This window comes from Elephantulus edwardii, unplaced genomic scaffold (genome assembly GCF_000299155.1).
Source record: "Elephantulus edwardii isolate Elephantulus edwardi_28Jun2011 unplaced genomic scaffold, EleEdw1.0 scaffold00065, whole genome shotgun sequence".
In the NCBI taxonomy this organism is placed as follows: Eukaryota; Metazoa; Chordata; class Mammalia; order Macroscelidea; family Macroscelididae; genus Elephantulus; species Elephantulus edwardii.
In genome coordinates, this window is record NW_006399815.1 from 7935610 (window position 1) to 7949021 (window position 13412).

At 38.0% G+C, this 13412-nt stretch overlaps 1 protein-coding gene across 1 annotated transcript in view; it reads left to right on the forward strand.

Moving 5' to 3' along the window:
• The window catches only part of LOC102857539 (A disintegrin and metalloproteinase with thrombospondin motifs 20-like), a 280569-nt gene that overhangs the window by 118058 nt on the left and 149099 nt on the right, over positions 1-13412 (forward strand). The window contains exons 18-22 of the mRNA XM_006888233.1: positions 977-1121; positions 5738-5864; positions 8168-8378; positions 8750-8914; positions 9797-9961. Coding sequence (XP_006888295.1) covers positions 977-1121; positions 5738-5864; positions 8168-8378; positions 8750-8914; positions 9797-9961 — 813 coding nt within the window. The remainder of the gene's footprint in view (positions 1-976; positions 1122-5737; positions 5865-8167; positions 8379-8749; positions 8915-9796; positions 9962-13412) is intronic.

Genomic DNA, 13412 nt, shown 5'->3' on the forward strand with positions numbered 1-13412 from the left:
GGAGGAGATTGTTCCTCCTCCAGCAGAGCATCTGGTGTATTGGAACTGCTCACCTCTGGGACTGTAGTGCAGCTTCTTGCTCAGTATACATTTGTAAGACTGATATCAGTAAAATAAGATGCTGAACTGTTTAGCATTGATTCCTACATTTAAGATGATATTAGAATATGGGCTTTATGTATCAAAGAGCACTGCAGCAGAGTAGGTTAAATATTGGACCTCTAGTCAAGAGACAAATTGCATGGGGAAAATCACCGGTCAGGGACCCCTCCAGAGTACTGAAGAGCAATGACGTCAGGCTGCAGACTAAGGTGCACCTGATCCGGGCCATAGTTTTTGCATTTGTGTGCTATGTGGTAGAGAGCTGGACAGTGACTAGGGATGGTAGAAAGATAATTGATACCTTTAAGCTGTGGTGCTAGAGAAGAGTGTTGAATATACCATGGACTGCTAGGAGAACAAACAGGTTTGTCCTGGAGAGAGTGAAGCCAGGTTACTCCTTGGAGTTAAGGATTCTGAAGCTTGGTCTGACATACTTTGGACATATTATAAGGAAGGACTGTCCTTGGAGAGGGACATCATGTTTTGGAGAGTGGAGGGATAGCACAGGAAAGGAAGACCCTCGATGAGAGGTGTGTTAGAGACAATGAGATTGGCACAGGGTAGAGCAGGATTTAGAGCTCTTGTACATAGGGTCGCTATGAGTCGCAAGTGAATCGATGGCACATAACAACAGCAATCAGAAAATTGGTAGTTCAAACCCACAAGCCACTGTGTGGAGAAAGATAAGACAGTTTATTCTTGTTAGTCTCAGAAACATAATTGAGCAGTTGTAGTCTGTTCTCAAAGCTTCACTGAGTCAGAATTGAATCAAAAGCAGTAAGTTAGGGGTAGTTTGTATTGTTTTTCTATTAACATCTATTTAAGTTAGTATTTTTAGTCCATTAATTGTATGCTCCCTTATATTTTTATTCAGATTTTATGTGTAGGTAAATTACACAACCCTGATATACATTATTCCTTCAGTATCCCTAACAACAACATCCCTCAAGGAATAAGAAGTGAAGTGTTTACATGGGATCCACATGGACCGTGGCAAGACTGTTCCACAATGTGTCAAGGTATAGTGACCTTGAATAAAAGAGACAAAAGTTTGTGCATGTTAGTGTCTTTTTAGGTACATTTGAGTCTACCTTCCCTGATTCGTCTCCCCACTGTTCACATAGAGCCACACAGAGGCATAACAGCATTTTCTGTGTTTCTCTCCTTCTTACTTTTCTCTCCACTTATCTTCCTGTTTGAGTTTCCAGTTTGGTTTATTTATCTTTTTTTTTTTTTCTAATCACTATTTTTTCCAGAATCCTTTATATCCTTCCCCTCACATTATTTCACTTCTTCACAGTCACAGATGTTTCTCTAATTGGTATATTATTTCCCAGAGCAATATTACTCTCTTATCTACCACCCTCCACACGCTATGTTAAGGTTTCAAACATTTTTTCATTGCTTTCTTTCCATTTCCTAACCACAAGGATTGCATTTGTACTGATAATATGAATAACTAAAAAGAGCATAGTAGAAAAATGGAAAATCAAGGAGATTTTCAAGGGAAAGATTATGAAAAATTAGACTTTTGTGTAATCTGTAATTATTGATACTTGCTGGCAGAGTCAGTTAAGTGTAAGTAGTTTGAATTCACCAACTGCTCCATGAGAGAAGGATGAGACAGTCTACTCTCACTAAGACTTACAGCCTCTGAAATCTAAGACAGAGACACCATGAGTTAGACTTGATGGCAGTGGGTTTGGTTTGGGGGTTTAATTTTGTCTTTAAATTAACATCTATGTCCTCGTCAGTGAGAACTATTAAGGGGCCATCTTTGTTACAGGTTATTAAACTCCTTCTATTGAGGTTAAGTTTTGGAAATGGAGTAGAGACATGAATAGATTCTTTAAAAGTTTGCATAGAACATTATAGACAATGTTGAGGGAGGAATTTGTGAGATTTGAACTTGAAGATAGAGAAAATTTTCTTTAAAATGGAAAACTAGTTGTGATGGTGAACAGTGCGTCGGTTTGGGAATTAGATCTGCAATTACTTGAAGCAGAGGAATCTCAGAACTATTTGGAAACTTCTGACAGAAGGGTAGATGATTACAGGCAGGACTCAGTTGATGTTAATGGGAAAGACAGTGTAAGAAACCAAATTCAAGGCTCTAAAGAAACTAGGGTGTCCTGTACAGGGAAAGGCAGGGCTTTCTAAGTCAAGGTGATGCTGTTCAGAATGTTTACATTGGAGCTGGTAGTTCTATTACCTGTCTTGTCACTATCTCAGTGGAGAGAGATTATAGTAGATTATTTAATGAAGACGGGCTGATGAGGGGGAACTTCCAAGGCGGGAGAAATGAACTGTGTGATATTGAAGAAGAGACTTGGCTTTGACAGGCCTTTGCATATACTCACATAAAAGAATGAAGACTTTAAGACTGAAAGCTAGTATCACAGCTGGTCACTTGTGATGCAGGGAGAGCTGAGAGAGCAGAAAACACAGGGGTGGGGTAGGGGGATGAAAAGACCAGGAAAACAGTAAAGAATGACAAGACTGGTGGAAGTTTAGACAAGACATGGCAATATGACCAAGATAGGTCTTTTAAACAGTCATATGCAGGGGAACTGGAACTATTCCCTTAATTTTGTTGGCATTATAGTACCCTGTGATTACATTCCATTTCATGTGGAATTTTTGTTTTCTCTAAAGTTACATTTCTTCAGTTTTATTTGTTTACTTGTGTTTTTATGTACCTAAAGACACTAGTCTTCAACCTATTTGTCAGAACAGTATATTTTCTCTTAATATTTTCAAGTTCTAATCTATTCGTCTTCCCCTTTTTTTGGAACCCTTGTCTCTAGAGTCCCCTTTTCTCTAACTCCACTTTGTTCATAGTGCTTCCTGAGCCCAGCATATAATTTTTATCTTGAAATCTCCTTTCGTTGTCATCTGGGCATTCCCTTTGCCTTTCTTCTGCTTTCAATTAGATTCCCCTGTTGAGTGTGACATGTGCTTCAGTACTTTTCTGAGAAAAGAGAGATGATTTTTAAACAATTCATATCAGAAAAATGACATTATATTCTTATACTTGGTGGTTCCTTTAGTTGATTTGAGAATCCAAAGGAGAAAATAACTTTATTTTTTCTTTTTAGAATTGTGAAAGCTCTGTGTTGTGGCTTGTAAAAATTTCTGTTTTCCTATGCTTGCATGTGCCTTTTCAATTCTGGAAGTGTGGTGGATCCTCTCTTAAGCCGTGTGAACTGAAATTCCCAGTGTGAGTGCCTTTTGCTTGCTTGCTTGTTTTTCCATCTATTTTACTCAGTACTTTGAATGCCATTTTAATTTGCAAACATTATTTTCAGAAATTCTGTTACATTATTCCTTTGTTTTTATCTTCATAATAATTTTTTCCTGTTCTTTCTGAAACTTAAATTGTTTGTGTGTTTAACCCCCTACAATAACCACTTAAACTCTAATTTCTTCTGCTACCGTGTTCTGAATGTTGTTGTCATTATATCTTGCTTTTATTTCATTGATGCAGTATTTCCTGTGTATCTGACAATATTAATTATAGCCTATACGTTCTCTTCTGTTTCCTAAATGGTATGTTTCTTCTGAGTTGTATTTTGCTTTTGTTTACTGTTTCCTTTTGTCTTAAAGACTTTCCTGAAATATCTTCTAAGCCTTTGCTCTTTGCTCTTATTACAGAATCTTAGCATGCTGATTCAAATCCTGTGTGAGGCAGCAAGTTGAGTAGGGATTCGTTATAGAACCATAATCTTTAAGTAGCTCTTTCATATGACATTGCAAAAGAAGTTCCCGATGTGATTGTTATTTGATCTTTTTTCTTGGGCTAGCCAGTCACTTGAGAGAGGAGTCGTCCCATCTTCTGTTGGGCAGTAAAAAGGCAAGGGAACTATATATGCTAGTTTGGAACCAGAGACAGTTGGAGCCCCAGGTGTGAAGTGGATCTCATAATTTCCTATGGAGACTTTCACCTAATCACCCAGTGTTCAGTAGTGCCTTCCCCACTTCCTTCAGCTATGTGTTGTGCTGCCTCCTTGAGATTCTCTAGTGTTATGCAGTCCAGGATGGTTGACCCTGGCCATGTATGCCTAGTCTATTGAAATGCCCTTTACATATGAAAATACCACATGTTTAAAACTGCATATTAAAAAAGAATACAACATACCTGATATCTTAATATAGATAAACTATGTCAATTCCTTTTTTTATATTGATAGGAGATGGAAATGATTATATTTTAGGCATTTCGAACCAAAAAGAAATGTTTTAAAAATTAATCTCACCTATGTAGTTCTACCTCTTGTAACGTGGCTGCTAGTAGCGTTAAAATTATGCCTGTGACTAAGAGTCGGTTTTTATCAGGGCTGCTCTTGACTAGAAGGTAGGATCTAACTGTTCCTCACAAATACTTTTCAACCAATTCTCCGTTTTTTCAGGTCTCTCCCTCACACATTCACCCCTTCCGAGGAACCTGGTGTTTTCGATTCCTGGGCTTTTCTGGGATACTGTGGCATGAATGGTTTGTTTCTTATTTACTTTCCTCTTCCGCAGGCTTAGGTTTCAGCTTCCTTGGCACTGTCTAGTAGTGACTCCCGTTTACTTCTCAAATTCAGAATTTCCTTTCCTTGCCAACTGTGTTTCCCTTCTTAGTCTCTTTGTTCTTTAGTTTTATGCCTTTTTAAAAAATTCCTTATTGTTGTTTCAGAAAGCATCTAGGAAGAAGCAGAGATAACATAAATGTTCGTGTTTGGTACCTGAAAGCACCAAGTGGCACACATTTTGATCTTACAGCCAACTGCTTAATCACTTTCTTGTCTCTCTGTTGCTGAAATTGCAAATTTCAGACTTCTCTGATCCTTTATAACCATTTCTCTTAGTTTGCTTTTGCTGTGGTTATGCTGCAAACAACCACCTGCCAAAACTCAATGTCTTAAGCACAAAGTTTTGTTTTGTTTTGTTTTGACTGCTAATTAATTGGCTGTACCCTTATTCTAGCTTGGAATCTGCAAACCTAGCATTTTGGGTTTGTTCGGGTTTTTTTCTTTCATTCAAGGTTATAAGTTGAAAAAAATATACCTCCATTTGGAAAATGCTGTTCTGTCGGCATTTTATTTGAGAAGGGAAGGAGAGAAAGTAGAAGCATGTAGAAGCTTTTCAAGTTTCTTATTGGAACTAGAATAGGCCACATCTCCTTATGATCAGATGACGTAAGTTTATGACAATAAAAAGGCCTGATGTTAGTGGTCAGAGAAGCATATTTCTTCCACAGGAACTTATTCTAGTATTGTAGTAAGCAGGGCTGTATAATTCTCTTACAGGTAAGGGAGAAGCATAAAACAAGGAACAACAATGCCAAGTAGCATCAATATTATCTCTGGCCACTCTCTTCACTCTTATCCACTAACCATTCCGTTCAACTACAAAGAATTTACTTATCCTCCACCTTTGTACCACCTCCTTTATTTCTCTTCACTAAGCAAATTCCTCACTCTTTCAGAGTTCACCCCAGATGTTGAAGTAACTCCTGATTAGATGACTATGATAGTACTGTATGATATTTGGATTTTTTTTTTTTGCTTGCTAAGCTGAATCCTTCTAGCACAATTAAATAATTATGGAACTTCCACCTATGACTTTGACTTTTTAATTGACTTTGGCAAAGGTCTTCGCAGAAGAGAAGTTGCCTGCATACGTACAAGTGATCGTAAGGTAGTCCCTGACAAAAGATGTGAACACTTACCTCCTCCTTCGTTTGTGACGGAAAAGTGTAATACAGATTGTGAACTAAGGTAAAAGAAAATACTGTAAAATGTAACCACTCTCTAATGTAGCCCTATTAAGGGAGCTCTGGTGGTCTAGTAGTAAGAAATTGTGCTGCAATCTCAAAGGCACGTAGTTCAAATCCACCAGCTGCTCCGAGAAGGATGGACAATCTCCTCCTGGATTATAAACTGTCTCTCGAAAACCTACTGGAGAGTCAGCTATTGGTTAGTTCCAACTCAATGGTACACAACAAAGTTCTAATCAATATGTAAGATAACATGTAAACTATGCCTTGTAGGGAATTATAAATTTTTAATTACTGCTTCTTCTCTGCCATTCCAATATAAAATTCCAGGCTCATTACTTCATTAGGTAAAAAGCAGTAATTTATTTAACTTTATTCCTCATATTTACTGAATATCAATATGCAACCTCAGTGTTTCATGTAGTAAAGGGAAGCAAATGCTTTTCTCTAAAAGAATACTCTTAAACACACTTAAGCATGAATCTGAAAACTCATGGTCTTATATCATGATCTGAACCAATAAATTTTGTGGAATGATCTGTCATTCCCGGTGAAGCCATGAATCTGAACTTCTGAGTTTGAGGATTGCACAATCACTAGGTTGATTTCCCTGATAACTTGCCAGGATTTTGTCTATTCAGTATTAAGAAACAGAACCCTTGGTCATGGCAGAGGAGGACACACTTTTAACCTGAAGGTCTTGTCATTTGTGTTTTTTGTTTGATCTGGGAATATAGCTAAAGACAAAAACCATATTGCTATTTTTGGCCTTGTAATCCCGACATTTACCATTCAGAAGACTTCTAGAACACTTCACTCAGCAAAAATGGTAATTTCCTTGTAATTGTTATGTTACTTAGGAGCATTGGTACAGAATGAACGTATAATGGTAGAACTGCCTGTATAAGTCATATCCATGCATTACAGTGACATGAAACACAGCAAAATGCTTGAGACGCTATTGAGAATGGATAAAAACTCTTTGAATTCTATGCTATTTACCACTCTGATCACAGGATCTGATAGGTTGCTAGACTGCAATTGAGTTAATTGTTGTTGTTGTTATGTGCCTTCGAGTTGCTTGCGACTCATAGCTACCCTATGTACAATGGCCCTGAACTCTGCTCTGTCCTGTGCCAGTCGCACTGCTTCCAATGCACCCATCCTGATTACCCCAGTCACTGAATCAATCCACTTCATAGAGGGTCTTCCCTCCTGCACTGTCCCTCCACCCTCCCAAGCATGATGTCCTTTTCCAAGGACCTATCCCTCCTTACAACATATCCAAAGTATGTCAGACGAAGCCTCAGAATCCTTGCCTCCAAGGAGCAGCCCGGTTTAACCCTCTCCAGGATGAGAAAATGAACGTTTTCTTAACAGTCCATGGTACCCTCAATACTCTTCTCCAGCACCACAGCCCAAAGGCATCAATTCTCCTTCTATCCTCCCTAATCATTGTCCAACTCTTTGACACATAACAAGTGATTGCGAAGACCATGGCCTGTATCAGACACGCCTTAGTCTCCAGAGAGACACCATTGCTCTTCAGTACTTTGGAGAGGTCCCTGTTAGGCTAAGAATTTTCCCTGGAAATAAGCCTAAATTTAGATTATATAAATTATTATTTTAATTACATTACATATTTAAGATATATAATTATGTAAATATAATTATATATAATTATGGTTTATATTATATTATGGCAAAGTGTGGTTTGCTTTATGAAAACTGTTGACCAGTTTTTAAAGACTTCATCTTTATTGATTTAGCCAGATCCCTAAACATTCTCACATCTAAAATCAAAGCACGATAGGAGGGATGTATAGTGAAACACTCCCTGACTGGAGGTCAGGCATATACTCTTCTAAGTCAGCCTCTATGTACTTGGATAATACTGGTATAAAACAATTATTTTCAAAGATTTCTGGGTAAGCAAGGGGTTCCTAGGACATCTTCCAGAATCTAAATGCCAGAGTGAGACTAATCAATCTGCATTTTAACCAGACCCTATCTGGGTTTTTTCGAGTTGTGGTGTGTTTTTTTAATTTTATATTTTTGGAGAAAGTGATATTTTTATGTCTAGTGAGACTTCTGATGGACGTAAAATGTCAAGTCTGAGTTTCATTGGAGTAGGTAATTTCTCTGAGTCTCATTTTTCTATCTGTAAAACGAAAGTTTGGGATTATATTATTTCTAAGAATTTCCATTTCTTACTCAATCACATGTAAAATATCTGAAAGTTGCTTCTCTGTCATTTATACTTGAGTTAATTGGCTTACTTCCTAATATTTTCTATTTTTCTAGGTGGCACGTCATTGGAAAAAGTGAATGTTCATCCCATTGTGGTCAAGGATATAGGTCCTTGGATGTTCGTTGCATGAAGTATTCCATTCATGGGGGTCAGAATATTCCAGTAGAGGACCACTATTGTGGTGACCAACGTAAACCTTCTCTTCGAGAACCCTGCCAGGGTGACTGTGTCTTAAGAAGGTGGCATTATACAGAATGGTCTCAGGTGAAAATAAAAACTATTGTCTAGGGAAAATTGCTCTCTTTTTCTAATTAAGGAAGTTCTGGTGATATAATCCATAGAGAGTTTTGATGTTAAACCAAAGGTGGAGAGCCTTTTAGGCAGTTCAAATCTACCAACAACTTTGAGGAAGAGAAGTGAGCAATCTCTTTCTGTGCAATTTACAGCTTCAAAATCCCCATGGAGGGTCAGGAATGTGTTGGTTCCAACTTGACGGCAATAAGTTTGAGGGTTTTCCCCAATTAAATTCTTACATATAGTTTTTCATTCTAAAGTATAGTTTTGCAAAAAATGTGGTGTTTTTCATATTTGCTATTTTTGTGTTCTTACTTTTTCTTCTTTCTTTTTAAAATCAGTGTTCCAGAAGTTGTGGACAAGGTGAAAGATCTCGAGAGTCATACTGCATGAATAATCGTGGCCACCGCCTTGCTGATGGGGAATGCCACATGGTTCCCCGCTTAACAGTAGAGAAATGCAATGAATTTTCCTGTCCTAGTTGGGCCACTAGTGAGTGGAGTGAGGTAAGAATAAACACATGAGACTTAGAGCTACTGTGACGTTTGTGTGGGAAAGCTTTGCGATACAAGGCTTTCTATAATAAAAAATTAAGTTTACATTACAGAAATAATTTTATTGTCAAAACAAAAAGTTGACAATAACTTGTCTTACACTGTTTATTGTATCTGACTAACAATGAGATTAACTGGTGTATAACTTAAGGAACCTTGCTGATACAGTATATAATATGTCCAACTACTAACTGGAAGGTCAGTGGTTGGAATCTACTAGCTGCTTTTCAGGAGAAAGGTGACAGTCCTTTCCTGTAAAAATTTACAGCCTCAGGAACCCAGTGAAGAGGTTTACTATGAGTCACAGTTTACTCAACAGCAGTGGATTTGGTTCATCTATGACCGAGAGCCCTAGTTTTGCAGTGGTTAAAGCACTTGACTGCTCATCCAAAGGTTAATGGTTCAAACACAAAAGTCATTTTTCTTTTTTAAAGATTTACAGGCATGGAGATTTATTGGAGCATTTCTAATCTATCCTATAGGGTAACTGCAAGTCAGAATTGGTTTGACAGCATTTAGTTTTGGAATCTGTAACCATTTTCATAAGAAAGCTCAAATGTCCACAACAATTTGTGATAGGTATACTCTTACTCTGCGGTTAGTTTTATAGCAGCTCCTTTTCTAGTGTAAGTGCTACTACAAAGAAAGGAAGCACAGTGTTGGAGAGGCCAGTATTACCAGCTGAATTCTGGTAATTTCTGGAGACATGAGGGGGAAAAACTACATAGGGATAGCCTTAAACTGTATTTTGATAATCTCATTATTGTTTATTATTATATGAGGCATTTAGGTTGCTAATACTGAATATAATGATTAATTGTATTCTTGTCACAGTGCCTTGTTACATGTGGGCAAGGAACAAAGCAGCGGGAGGTTTGGTGTCAGCAGGATGACGCTCATTTGAGTGAAAGCTTCTGTGATCCAAATATCAAACCTGAATCTGTGAAACTATGCGAGCTCCGTAAATGTGCTTCCTGGCAAGTAGGACCATGGGGTTCAGTGAGTATATATGTGTGGTATTTTTAAATTTATTACATCTTTTCAGAACACAAGAGTTGTGACATATTCAGTTCCTTCTTAGTGAATTAGGAAAATACCCTTTACATGTAAGCCCTTAGATAGAAAAATGTTTCAGCACTCCAAGCTAAATATTTTAGCCTTGCTATTGGAATAATTTTTGTTATTTCAAATTCTACAATTAATATTTGTATCAGTCTTTTTAAATGATAAATATTTTTATGTTGCATATCTAAATGGATATTGTTAATGTGTTAAGTAGATATTGTTTACAAGTTTTGCCAAGTAACATCTTGGAGACAGTCTGTCAGGCTGAGTATGGTTGAATAGCCTATTATCCTATGAAGATTGCCACAGTTAATGGAGAACCATCTCTCATATTCCCTTGTCTTTTGCTTGTATGCTTTATCTTTTTTATATTTACTCACCATAGTGAATGAAATACAAGATAAACCAAATTCAACTGAAAAATTATTTTCCCTTAATTTTACAGACTTTAAAATATCAGTGTCCCTAGGGATGTGTAATAACATCAACAGCTTTCATTATATAGCTTACTCAACCAGACATTACACCAGAAAACATGAAATACTTACTGAAGAAGATCAAAGATTATAACCTTCAATATGAATTACACCTCATGATGAATAAAACAAGAACACTCAACACTGGACCAATAGGCGAATCATTATATAGAAAAGATTGATGTTGTCACCAATACCATTTTACGTGGATTCACAGTCAGCAATTATTTGAAAAGCAAATTATTCAAGAAGCTGGACTCCATGAAGGGAAATGTGGCATTAAGATCAGAGGGAGACTCATGAATAACCTGCATTATGCATATGACACAATCTTGCTTGCTGAAAGTGAGGAGGACTTGAAAAACACTTATTGCAGAAGATCAAGGAATGCAACCTTCAATGTCAAGAAAACAAAGATTCTTACCACTGGACTGATAGACAACATCATGGTGGATGGAGAAGAAAAGGAAACTGTTAACAACTTCATCTTAGTGGGATGCACAGTTAACATCCTTGGTAACAGCATGCAGGAAATAAGGAGACCACACTGCATTGGGAAAGCCTACAGTTAGGGACTTCTCCAAATTATTGTGGAGTTATGATGTCAGTTTGAGGACTAAGGTGCACCAGTTTTTTTCTGATCACTTGCTATGCATGTGAGAGCTGGACAATGACCAGGGATGACAGAAGAATTGATGCCTTTGAGTTATTGTGTTGGACAAGAGTGCTGAACATCCCAAGGACTGCCAAAAGAACAAATAAATATGTCTTGGAGAGGGTGCGGCTGTTGGAAGCAAGGATGATGAGGCTTTGCTTCACATACTTTGGGCCTCTTGCTAGGAGGAGCTATTACTTGGAGAAGGACATGCTGCCTAGAACGGTGGAGGGTTGGCAAAGGAGAGGAAGACCCTTGACTGGTGGATTGACATGATGACTGCTTCAAAGGGCTCTAGTGTGTCAGGACATGTGAAGATGGTAGAGGATAGGACCAGGATCCACTGTTTATAGGGTCACAATAAGTCATATTCAACTTGATAGCACTTAATGACAAGAGTCAACACTCATAGTTGTTGTTGATTGCCTTCAAGTCGAGTATGACTCATAGTGACCCTATGAACAAAAAGGCCTGAAGCCCCTCCACAACTATCGAGTTTTATCAAAGTTGATAGCTTCTGAGGTATGTTATTTATGAAGTAGATGCCACTCCTGCTTCCAAACCTGTCATAGTATGTTACTGTTTTTATGTACCACTGAGATGCCTGCAATATATAGTGACCCAATGTACAGCAGCTCTGAACCTTTCCCTGTCCTGAGCCAGTCTCACTAACTCTGACACACCAACCTCCACCGCCCCAATTACTGTATCAACCCATCTCATCCTGGATCTCCCTCTCCTGCACTGTTCATCCACTCTTCCAAGCATGATGTCCTTCTACAATGTGGACCAATCTCTCCTGGTCAAGTGCCAAAAGTAAGTGAGGTGGAGCTTCAAAATCCTAGCCTCCAAGGAGAGACTTGGTTTCACCCTCTCCAAGACAGACCTTTTTGTTTTCTTGGCAATCCATGGTATGTTTAAGATTCTTCTCCAGCACCACAACTAGAAGGCACTATTTTTCTTCTGTCATCCTTAGCCATTGTCCAACTTTCTGAAGCATGACATGTAATTGAGAAGACCATGGCCTGGATTAGGCACACCTTTGTATCTAGACTGACATCATTGCTCTTCAGCACTCTGGAGAGGTCCATAACAGCAGGTTTTCCCAATGCAATTCAATTTGCAATGCAATGCAATTCAATTATTTTGATTTTCTAACTGCTGTTGTTAAGAGTGTTGATTGTGGATCTGAGCAATCTGTAATTGTTAACAACCTTAATCTCTTCTCTATCTAATATGGTGCTGCCAGTAGGCCCAGTGGTGAGAATTTTTCTCTTCTTGATGTTGAGCTTCAATCCATATTGAAGACTACAGTCCTTGACCTTTTGCAGCAAATGCTTCAGGTCCTCTTCATTTTCAACAAGCAAGGTTGTGTCATCTGCATAGCATAATTGTTGATGAATCTTCTTCCAATCCAAACATGTCCTATTGAACAAATCTGCTGTTACAACCTCCTAAGGTGATGAAGAACAAGAATGTTCAGTTTAAAAACCAAGATTAATCTCCTGACCCAAGTCATATTACTTTCTATGGCTTCCTATATATCTTTCTACCAGCTGCTCCACGCGAAAATGATGAGACACACAAGCTTCTGTAAAGATTTACAATCTTGAAAATGTGATGAAAAGTTGTAACAAGTTGACTAACAAGTTGATTAAAGGATGTACTTCTTTGATAACTTTGCTAAGCTGAAATGGCAAGATAAAAACTAAACCAATTCCAACTAATAGCTAAGCTAAAGAACAGAGTAGCATTGCCCTTTATGGGTTTCCAAGGCAAGGCTGTAATACTTACTGAAACAGAGTGTCATATCATTCTCCCAGAGCTACTAGTGGTTTGAACTGCCCATCTTTTGGTTAACCTAAAGTGCTTAACTACTGAGTTTCCAGAGCTGCTTAAAGACCCACTAATAGAGTATGTTTTGTTAGTTTCAGTATTTATTAGTAATTTGATAGTACACTTGAATAAGTCTAGATAGAGTACGTTAATTAAATATTTGGCTATTAAATGACTTATTAAAAATTGTTAGGATTGGTGGAAGATCTATCAATCTGCGTCATGCAGATGACACAACCCTGCTCGCTGAAACTGAGGAGGACCTCATGCACTTAGTGTAGCAGAGGGTCAAGGACTGCAGCCTTCAGTATGGACTGAGGCTCAATGTCAAGAAGACAAAGATTCTCACCGCTAGACCAATCGGTAGCATCAGGATGGGTGGTGAAGAGATTGAGATTGTTCACAGCTTCAGTTTGCT